We start from the raw sequence: 12,075 nt of genomic DNA, 5'->3' as shown, positions 1-12,075 counted from the left end.
ACAGTTTGAATTGGCTTAAAAGTCACTCAAATGTTGTGAAAAGAGATGCAGTTTTAATCAATAGACTGCCAAATATGGAATTGCAATTATGGAGAGAGAGAGAGGTATTGTTTCAAAATAAAATCCTGTCAATTGTTTTGTTTTCTTGGAATAGCCATTAAGAACCAAGAAATTGGAGAGAGACTGAAGTTCGGTCTTGAGGTAAAATTGAACATGCTTGATTCTTTGGGGTATGAATTATCAAAATGTTTGGGAAGGATGGTGAAGAAATGAGACATGAAGATAATGTCCCACATGATTAGGCTGAATAGAAAGAGAGGAACATGCACTTCTGCTGGAAATTCCTTGCTAAAGGTTAAGCCTAGAATTCGTGCTATTCAGTCTGCTCTTACTTAAGATTTCCTTGCCTCAGTTATAGCTTTTATTTGCTGTGTTTACTGCTTGATCTAACACAAATTCTTAATCTAACAGGAGAAATCAGATAATCTTCAATACTAGACCTTTTCTTAACCAGCTCTACCAAATAAACTGTGGATGTCTCCTCTTCATAACTTCAACCATAATTTTATTCATAGATCTATCTCCTCCTAACCAATTTCACCCTTATACCCTATGACACTGCAGTGATGCCCAGTGAGTTTGACCTCTGGGATTTCGATACCATTTTTCCACTAATCAGTTACTGTTTCTGCTCTTCCAATCCAAACTCCTGCTCTGATCACATAACTAAAATAATCTTTACTGGAATGAGCTGCATTCTCCACTCCACTGTGAAACCTCAAACACTATCCAAGCCTTGGTTCTTTAAAAAAAAAAAAAAAAATGTGCATTTTTAAGCACATTATTCAATGGCTCGTCAAAAATTCCAGCTTCTCAAACAGCTTAGGTTACAGCCTGAAACAAGTAAGAAAATCATTAACAGATCCAAAGCAAAAGGGTCAAATGCAATCAGCTTGACTTCTGCCCAGGTGACAGTTAAACCTTCTGGTCTGTCACTAAGGTTGTTGGGTGTAACTTCCTTATTGCCACCTCTCTCACACACATCCTTATGGTACCATGGCAATTTCATCCAGACATAAGGCATGTCTCTTTGGTCTTTTCCTGTGGCTCTTGTATAGACAACCAGGGCAAATCACCTTCTGAAATACCACAAACTATTCACTGTCATCTACCCAACAGCATGGATGCAGGCCTTCATCCAGTCTGTCCCTGAAAGAAGAGAAAAAAAGTCAGCCATCAAACTATTGTCCCATTCATTGATGACCTTCAGTATTGAGCCTCATGGAAGATGCTTGGTGTTGATAACCTTCATCACTTTCAAAAGTGATGAAGGTCATCAACATCAAGCATCTTTACTGCCAGGAGGCTTGCTATTTAATTTGTCATTTCCAGTATGAATTTTGCCATTGTCATTCTACAACAGACCTTTCACTAACCCTGTCCCCTTTGAACACAGGCTGTGGAAAGATTTGGAAAAAACTAGTGGTTGCTCTTGATATTCCAAGGCATTCAATCATGATTAGCATCAAGCCTTTTCAACAAACTACCATTGTATGGTCTCCCTCCTCTTTTTGTGATTGGATTGCAACCCCCCCCCCTCTCTGGTCATTCATTACATGTCATGGTGGATGGTTACCTCTCATCAGATTTCTTTATCAATGCTGAAGTTTCCCACGGTTCTGTACTCTCACCCACACTATTCTTCCTGTACATCAATAACCCTCCCTCCCTCTCTCTTTTTCTCTTTCTCTCTCTGACTTTAAATCCTTTTCTTAGTTTTTGCTGATTATGGTACTCCATTTTTCTCCTTCATTCGACAAATCCTGTAGTACTGATATGATTCAAACTTTACAATCTTCCATGTCTTAAACAGCAATCTCCTCACCATTCTCAAGTGGAGTGAGGTAACTAGTGAATTTTAATGCTATCAAAGCACAGACCTGTCTTATTACACCAAAGAAATATCCCATATCACTTCCTCTTACTTTTGATAATATTCTGATTTTTGTTCAAGATCACTTTCTTCTGATCACTCGCATTTAGCTTATCATGGCATAAACATGGCATCCATAACCACCTCAGCCTCTAAAAAAATTTGTTCTTTTTTGTTCAAAACACTTCACCCCTGCTAAACTCCTAACACCTTATAAATCTCAAATCCAGCTATTCTTAGAATATTGTTCTCACATTTGGGATGATGTACCCAAAACCTCCCTAAGAATTCCTTATTGTATACAGAAGAGGGCAATCTGCCTAATAGGTGATACAATCACTTTCTCATAGTGTTCTGTTTTTGCATTATACTTTTTAAGGTACTGTCATGGACATTACTCCACCAACTGGTCACTACCTGCTGTAACCAGTGGCTCCTCATAAAGAACATGAGGAGCCACTGGTCATCATCCATACACAGTATAGTGAAACTCCAAAGATGTCAGCCAACATCTCTTCTCCCTTCATTCCATCTACATCTGTTTTTCAGAACACCTTTTCCCCAATTAGTATAAATCCCCAGCTTTTCAAGAAATTTTCTTAGATTCCTTGTTGCTTCTTGCATGTGGGTGAATATATATATATATACTTACTTTATACATAAATGCTATATATTCTCTTTATCTATTTAATTGAGTTTCAGTTTAAATATTTGCTAATTATCAGTTCTTTTGTTAGTGTAAAATATTGTGATAAAAGCCTAATTAATTATAATTTTTCTTTTATATAGTTTTACATTGTTTGTATATATATTAGTTTCCTTGACGGTACCACATAATAATATTATTATTATTATATTTACATGTTATGTTTACATTTAAATTTTAATGAAGTGATTGCAGTAGGAGATTTGCTTGATTGTTAAGTTGGACTGTCCAGAATAAAGGTTACAATTTAATGTTTAAGTTAAAAGACTTATTTCACTGAAAGTGTGAGATTTTACTGCTTTCAGGTAAAGCATCATGAGGATAATGCATAATGTCAGCTCTTTGTCTCACTTCAAGACTGAAGTAGAAACCTGAAGTATTGTGCATGGTAACTAAATAAGAAAGTATGAGAGTTACAGATATTGAGAGAGAAAGGCAGAAGAATTTTTGGAACAAATTAGAAGAAAGTTCTATTAATAGTAGTCTTTCATAAAGAAAGAAAATGTATAAAAGTTTTTAGTTGTGTTCCATTTTGACTTTGTGCCTGTTTTTTTTTTTTTTTTTTTTGGAGAACAGATATATAAGCAGTTTTTAAATGCTTGAACATTTTTCTTAGAAATCCTTTGTAACAGGAGAGGATAAAAGTTGTTCATCTTGAAAGTAGGTAGAATGAACATTGTATGTAACTTTCAATGAAGGAATTTTATGTAAGAACTTGGGAGTATTCAAAATAGAGGATATTATTATCCAAGTCTCTCTTAAGTAGTGGAAACACTGTCAGAAGACGTAACTGGTAACTCAAACGTTACTCTTGACAGATAGAGGTGCTAGTTATATCTACTGTACATGTACACAAGGTGACACAGCCCATTCTAACAAGTGTCCTTGTGTGGAGAAGTGGTTCAAGTCAACGTCTCAGTGTCCAATATTCTGAGGTATATTCACAAGATTAGAACAACAATCCTGGATCAAGGTCCAGGTTCTATGAGGTAAAACTGTGAGTGACTGTTATCGTGGCCATAGGGAAGCCTGTAGTAGCAGTGCCCTACCCTACCAGACTGTCACAAGATGGGTCAGTGCATTTCATGCAGGGCAAGATCACCCAGATGATAATCGCCATGCAGGATGATCCACCATTCAGATGAACACGTTGAGCTTATTTGGGGCATTTTGCGATTGATCGACAATGGACTATATGCCAGTTGGCCCAGGAAACTGGGATAAACCATGACGGTATTTGGCACATCCTAAAAACAGGCTCGGTATGTGCAAAATTTCATCTTGTTGGGTTCACATCACTTGACTGAGATGCAAAAATAGCACAAGCATGCGGTTACTAGCCTCCATCTGGAACAGTATGAAAATGAAGGGGATGCATTCCTGAATCATATCATAGCCATCGATGAAACTTGGGCAGGGACTTATGAGCCTGAATTGAAGAGACAGTCCAATGAATGGCAGCATTCAGAGATCACCATCTGAGAAAACTTCGCCAAGAACCCAGCAAAGTTAAAGTCATGCTGATAGTCACTTACAACCTTCAAGGTGTCATGCTTCATCATACTGTGTCCTCAGGGCAAACTGTTAGCAGACAGTACTTTTGATGATTTCTGGAGGAGCACCATTTCCATTCTGACTTGAAGGAAAAGTAACCACAGTATGAGTTCTCCACCATGTTTGTTGCATGACAATGCATGATGTCATGTGTCGCAGTTGGTGATAGAGATGTGTAAAAGCACCATTTCCATCCAGCTTTAAGGAAAAGTAACCACATTTTTTTTATGAGTTCTCCACCATGTTTGTTGCATGACTGCACAATGTCATGTGTCGCAATTGGTGATAGAGACGTTGGACAGGTGCCAATGAGAAGTATTGGAACATCCTGTATACTATTCACAAGATATGAGTCATTGTGACTTCCACTTGTTCTCCAAAATGAAAGATTCCCCCCCCCCCCCCAGAGGTCTGTGGAGGTTTCTTTCATTTTGAGGAACAAAATATTAAAAATAAAATATATGAAAAAAAGTTAGAAGTTTGATCTAGTGAAATCCTTCTCATTAACTCCTGGTCTAAATTTCCATCACTAGAAAGTATATTTCGGATCTTGCCCTGTGGTTTCATGATGTGCAAGAGGTTCTTTTCGAGCAGTAAGTTGCACTATCACTGATATCAACAGACAACATTCTGCTGATGATGTCCAGCTGCTGGACATCATTCTGTTGATGATGTCCAGCAGCTCCTGCAGATTTGGAAACAGGTGCAGAACATGGCAGGAGATTACATTGAAGGGGTGTATTGTATAGACTTCATAAATAAACTATTTTACATTTTGTGCACATGTTGCCACTATTTTATTTACAATAGATTTATTTATTTATGTCTCTTAGAATTGGGGGGGGGCGGGGGATCCTTGGAGTCTGTCTTCAAAAGAGCGAGTTTTTTTTTAAGTTGCTGTCTTTATTAAGATAAGGTATGCATACAATAGACAAAGATGGAGGCACATATTTGAATGCAATATTTTAACTTCATTTAGAAATTGCAGGCGTAAACTTCTGTGGTAATTGGTTCAAAAGACATATTTCGGTGATTACACCACATTTTTTTATTATTCAGTTATATAAAACACTGAAATAATAGTTCGCGACAAGTTTCGTAAATCGTAGGATTTACATCTTCAGGGGTAAATAGTATAACTTAAAGTTTAAACAAGAGAATTAATAAATACAAATCATAACTGTCTGGCTATTCATAAAACTCAAATAACAGAATGCAGATATATAACGTTATTGACGTTGAACAATACTGGACGATGTCACGTGTGCTTGTTCTCGTTCATACAGTCCGAGCTCAGATTGAGGTAGATTTTTTATTAGAGCTGACCACACTTGATGGAGAATTAAACCTTGATTTTTATTGCATTGGGTTGGGGTTTTTAGCATATTAGCAGCTTCTTTAAATTTTCTTATATAACGGTTGTTTTCTATGTATGACATCGTCGTTTTTTTTCCAGAGTACATCGTGTCCAGTGGAAGTGGTATGGAAAGCAAGACCCGTTTTTTTTTTTGTTTTCTTTTGTATTGTACGTCTTTTTGGTGTTCAGCCATGCGTATTTCTCCAGATCTTCCTGTCTGTCCTACGTAGCAAATCCCGCAAGAGCAATGGATTTTGTAGACTCCTGGTTTTTTAAGAGGATGATGAGGTGGTTTTGGTGGGTGTAGGAATCTTGAGATTTTTTCCATAGGAAGGAAGGCTACTTTTATGTTGTTTGTTCATTAATTTGGCTAGCTTGTCTGTAACATTTAGAAAGTCCTAAAACTATAGATTAAAAATGGAATAAACTTCAATGATTTTAACTATTAAAAGTTCATAAGCATTTTTTAGCTCTAAATTATTCCTAATGTCCACATTTCTTATTCTGTCTTTCCTTGTGTTTGCCAACATTGTCCTTAAAACATGCATTTCCATTGCTTGTGTTCTATTCATGTCTCTTTTTGTTGGTCTTCATGTTACTGCTGCATAAGTCAAAATGAGCAAAAAGTAACTTTTATTGATCAAAAGCTTGCATATGTGGGACTTCACTGTCCCAAAGTAGACTACTTACACTTAAAAAAAGTTTGATCTAGTGAAATCCTTCTCATTATCTTCTATAAAGTATCACTATCCTGTCCAGATAGTTGAGGTTTCCACTACTCTTCAGATCTTGCCCATTAAGTCTAACTCCATTAATGTTTACATTTCCACTACAATAAAATATAAAACTATGCTCTCACTTTATCTCTTATTAATTTGTAATCTATAGTTCTGTGTCATACTATTCCATTTGTCCAGTTTCTTCTGTAACTCTTCTTCTGAACAAATCACCACGTATCATCTGCAAACACAACTGTTTCTCCTAGATATGGTCATAAACCATATCTAGGATACTATTCATCACCACAATGAACAGCAATGGAGATAATACACTTCCTTGTTGCAGTCCATTTTTAAGTGCAAATCACTCAGAATTTATCAAATTTAGTCTTCACACAGCTCTTAGACTAAACATACATATTCTTTATTATGACTATTTCTTCTTTTTCTATTCCTGTCTTTTCCAAACTTCCTTGACTTTTTCCTGTTGAACCTAATAAAAGGCTTATTCAAATTCCCAGCGCCTTTCTATCATTTCTCTTACAGCAAATATGATCAGCAGTTGATTGCCCTTTTCTAAAACCAAACTGCTCTTCTCTTAGACCTTCCTTTAGTTTATCTCTTATTCTTGTTGCCATATCCTTTCATAAATCTTTGCACAGTGACACGATAATGTTATTCCACTATAATTATGCACTCCCTTCTTGAGCCTCTTTTATATATTGGAACAATGATCTCCTTGGTCTAATCATCAGGTATCATCTTCTTTCTCCAGATCGTTTGGGCAAAGGATAATGATTGAAATGCAAGGTTATGCACTTCGGGTTGAAATGGTTGCATGTGGTGTGTCATATTGATGAGTGATTTTTGTTTACAGATTTTGTTAGTTTGGTTAGTTATCTATTGTCAGAAGAACATGGTGGCAGTGGCACTTGTGGTTTTGCTAAATGACTAATGAAGCTGTTAAGCCAATCTGGACCTTAGGGCTAAGATCACTGATGAGAAGTTATTTATTTAGCAGCAACAAGATGAATCAGCAAGATGTATATACCATCCTACATCATTGGAATTAAAATACATGTCAACATGCTGAGTAGATGAAATAGACATCAAGTGGGAAAGAAACTTCAACTTCATTATTGATCTGCAATTTGCTGTTTGTGTTATCTGGCTATCTTGATGTCATTCACATAGTCTCAAATTATAGAGAATACAGAGGGTATTCTATACTATAATATGAAGCAAATGGTTGATGGGCACAAGAAAATGAATGGATGAATGGCTAAAGAGAGACAGACATTGCGAGTGGGAAAAAAAATTGGTTCTAGGAGAAAGGAAATTAAAAAAGAGTGTAATTAATTCCCTTAAAAATAAAGAAAATAATTATAAGGAATGAATGGTGATTTTTGGTGGATTCCTTATTATCAACAGACCTCCATGGAGTCAAGAGACTCATTGCGAGAGGTCCCACTTTTGCATGCACAGCTCATCATACCTTGACTTAAATGTATTATTCCTGTTTCTGCACTCAACACACTCTCAGTCAATGCATTCCAATCAACCACCACTCTCTATTCAAAAAATCCACTCCTCACCCCTTGTTCACACCTGTCTTATACAGCTTCCAGGGATGGACTCTCATTCTCCCCCTGTCTCTAGCTATTCTATAAAAAATTTCTTCCTCATTAATATGGTAATTACTCCTTGCCAACTTATATTTCTCGATCATGTCTCCCCTCTTCCTTTTATCCAATAAGCACTGCAATGCATTCTCTCAATCTGTCCCCATTCCAGAGATTTTCAAGTCAACGTCTCTGAACCCTCTCCAACAACTCATCATCCTTTTGAAAACCAGGCAACCAAATCTGTGCACAGTAATCCATATGTGGCCTGATCAAAGTCTTGTATAATGGAATCATACAATCCTTTCTTTAATGTCATTGTTCTCCTCACTATTCCCATAATCTACTGTGTTGTCCTCACAATTTTAGCAAAAAGTGCATCATGGGCAGCTAACTGCTGCCCATGATGTACTTTTGCTGCCCTTACTAAGTGAGCTGCCTTCCTTGCTTACTCTTTGTACTCCTTACCCTCTGCTAACTGCTGCCCATGATGCACTTTTGCTGCCCTTACAAAATGTCCACAAAATCTTAAATCCCTCTCCACCATTACTCCCAGATCTTTCATCTCCTCTGCCTCCTCTAAAATATCCCCACTAATCCTATCTCTGTAGCAAAGTGTATGGTTTTAAAATCTAAGAAGCAAAGATAGGGATATTTTACAGGAGGCAGAGGACATCCCTACACACTGCCCATTCGGACAGTCCATTTCTGTCCTCTTGTAAAACTACAACATCTACTCTGATTCTCTTTGCATCATCTACAAAGAACTGTATATCACTATGTAAGCCATTTCAGATATCATTTACATACAACAGACTTTCTTCTTCTGGGATATCACTTCTCCATACACAACCTGCTGATACCTATCAGAAAGCCAATCAAACATGCTATTATAAAATCCATCTGTCCCAGTTTAACTACTAGTTTGTGATGTGGCAATCTATCAAAAGCCTTCTCAAAATCTAAATATACTACTGTATATGCATTTTCCTTGTCCAATGTATTCATCACCTTGTTATAATAAGTAAGCATATTGCTAAAACCCAATCTTCCTTTAGCAATTCTCTCAAGCCCAGCTGAGTGGCCTATAATTTGAAGTCTTTGTCTTATCATCCCCCTTTATGAAGCAGAACAATTTTGCCCACTTTACACTTCTTTGGAACTTGGGCCAATCTAAGACTCGTGTTAAAACTGTTGTTAACTTCCTGGAACATTCTCTCAAGACACGTGGTGATATACCATCACGTCCCATTTGTGACATCAAGTTTACTCATTTCCTCATATACCTCCTGCTCAGTCACCATCATTGGTTCTTCCCCATTACCACTGCTTTCAGGTTCTGCATTATGTTATGATCACAGGGATGGAATACTTTCTGCTCATTAAGCATCTATATCCTTGGTCTTTATTATTCTCTCATTATCACAAACCAACATCATCCTCCCATAACCATTTTCCCTTCTACTAGCTACATATCCAAAAGCTCTATTATTTCTCTTACACCCTCTGCTAACTGCTGCCCTTACTAAGTGAGCTGCTTTCCTTGCTTATTCTTTGTACTCCTGATGTAACTGTTTATCACCACTCACCTTATGCCACCTCCACAATACCTTTTTCTTCCAGATTGCATGCTTCACCTCTTAAGTCATCCATTTTACACTACCTTATTTAATCTCCTGTCCTTTGAAATACACTCAATAATTGCCTGTGCCAGATACTTCCTGAGTAGAGACCAAGCAGCAGTGATTTTCTTCTCATCCAGTTCCTCATTCCATGATATTGCTGAAAGCTGCCCTCCAGAGTTTATTATAATCACCTGCCTTATAGTTTCACGTATAACCCTTTCTCGCAAAAGTCCTGATATGGCTGGCCACCACCAAGTGATCACATTGCTGTCATTTTCACCAACTGGAGGAAGATGTGACATTTCATTTACAACAATATCTTCTGATGAAATAATCGAATCCAAGCCCCTCAATCCACATGTGGCCTCTGTTACATATTGACAGAGGCCACATGTGGATCGAACCCCCAAACAGACCGGTTTCGACCTTTATTGAGGTCTTGTCAGTGGGAAAGTGTTGACACCTTTTGGCAACTGGTATATGGCGATATGACTTCTGCATTACTTCCACCTTAGTATCACCACCCCTGGGTCTTGCTCCCACTGACGAGACACCTCAATAAAGGTCGAAACTGGTTTGGGTAGTGACCCTTCCCTTAATGCATAGCAGTATACATGTCCACAAGGGGGATGTGCTTTGCATTATGGGATACTAAGGCAAATGATTAGAACTTATCCCACCTTTACCACGAGTTGCCCCAGTCCTGAAAATACTTCCCATGCAAACTTTGTTTGCTTACAGTTTGATAAAGGATTAAATCAAATATGTACCACTGTCTGGCATTCTTGTGTGATGTTGAAATGATTCACTGAGTGCATCAGTGAATTTCAGTTTATTTTGACTGCCAATTTCTCAAATCTTAATTTTTCAGGATACATTCAAAATGTGCCAGCTCTACAACACATTAGGAAAGTTTACACACAATCATGTCTGTTTATGATTTTCCCTCTCATCTGTCAGGATAACAATAACCCTTGAAATAGGATTGGAAGTCTTTTCTGTATTTGGAGAGGAGGGGGACTGAATCTTCTCTCTTTAGAAATAATTTTCACAGTGTAGTACCTAGCTTTTGTAATAATTAAGCCTAGGTAATATTAAGAAAGAGCCTAAAAGAAAAGTTTTGTTTCAGAACATTTGTTAGTCTTTTGATTGTTAATTAATTTATTTATGGATAGTCTTTGATTATAAACTAATATATATATATATTTTTCTTTTTTCAGCCTTTGGTAGTTATAAAATTCATTAATCCACAACCTTCAAGTGGCCATTTTGAAATGCTGCTTCCTGTGTACAATGAAGATACTGTTTTTATTGTTGCAACTAGAATGTGCAGAGAAGATAAACGAATAAGAGGTAACCATTGTTGTCCATTGAAGATGATATTCACAATTCTTTTAAAAATAACATTAAATAAATGTGTTTTTTTTTCCTAAGTGCACTAATTTTGTGGATGTTTAAGGAATGTAATAATCTTAAAGTAATACAGTACTGTAATATAAAAGTTAGCATAAAATGACACCAGAAGCTCATAAGAACAATAGAGTAGAAATAGAGAGGAATGCTAGCTTGAATAGTGAAATTTTGAACAAAATAGTTCAATGAACAGAAAATCTTGCAATTTTAGAAATTAATGAGGATATCAAAAATGCATTAACTTTGGAAATATCAAGACTAAAACAAATTATTGCACAGATGTTGAAGGAAGTAGAAAAGTGATTAGGGAGGCACAGAAAAGAAAAGAAAGGTAAGCAGCAAAAGAAGAAACAACAAAGCACTGAATCAGGTAAATTATTATGTAATGATAATAAGTTAAGTAATGCCAATTATAAAAAGAAGCATATGGTGTGGAGATTGAGCTGTAAAACATATGATTGATGACTATGTTACTGCTTCAAGTTTTCCAGGTGTTGAAATGAAATGTTTAATGAATGTAATTGAAACACAGAAAACAAAAGTAAAAACAGTAGTTCTGAGAGAAATAAATAATTTGACTAGTGAGAAATGCACTATGAGAGAGAGAGAGAGAGAGAGGATATGAAAGAATTGTGAGAAGAAGTTAGAAAGTGAAAATCAATAGTATATTACCAAATTATGATAGCACTGACTTAAAGAGAGGGGCTATGATGGCAAATGATTCATTGTGTAGAAAAAATGGTTGCAAGTTTTTGAATGTGTGGAGTGACTTTAAAGGAAGAATGAATTTATATAAGAGGAATGGCTTGCACATGAATGTGTTTGGTATCAGGTGTCTGGAGAAATTGCTTATTGGTATGAGACCTAATACCCAAAGTCAGGGAAACTAGATTATGATGGGAGGAATGTCAAGCATCTATGTGTAAGAGCAGTTAATTTATGCAACATTAATGATATGAATGTGCTTAATTGTGGATGTAATTATGATGAAAAGATGTCCGTTTTTTTGAGTATCTTCATTAGTTATTATTATTGAGAAAGAGAGAGACCTCCTGGGAGTCAAGGACTCATCAAGGCCTTACTGTTTGCACCAGCTGTCATACCTGTTCTTGAATTCATTTACACTACCTGCACACACACACAACA

The 12,075-nt window shown here is 36.6% G+C and overlaps 1 protein-coding gene across 2 annotated transcripts in view; it reads left to right on the top strand.

Annotated features, from left to right (window-relative positions):
* LeuRS (Leucyl-tRNA synthetase) overlaps positions 1-12,075 on the top strand; it is a 388,197-nt gene that overhangs the window by 362,599 nt on the left and 13,523 nt on the right. For both annotated transcript variants that reach the window (XM_090395982.1, XM_090395980.1), the window contains one exon: positions 10,737-10,869. In XM_090395982.1, coding sequence (XP_090252108.1) covers positions 10,737-10,869 — 133 coding nt within the window. The remainder of the gene's footprint in view (positions 1-10,736; positions 10,870-12,075) is intronic.

Source organism: Typopeltis vanoorti, chromosome 7 (assembly GCF_054136105.1).
Source record: "Typopeltis vanoorti isolate ZY-2024b chromosome 7, IOZ_Tvanoo_1.0, whole genome shotgun sequence".
NCBI lineage: Eukaryota > Metazoa > Arthropoda > Arachnida > Uropygi > Thelyphonidae > Typopeltis > Typopeltis vanoorti.
This window is presented reverse-complemented; position numbering and strand designations above follow the sequence as displayed.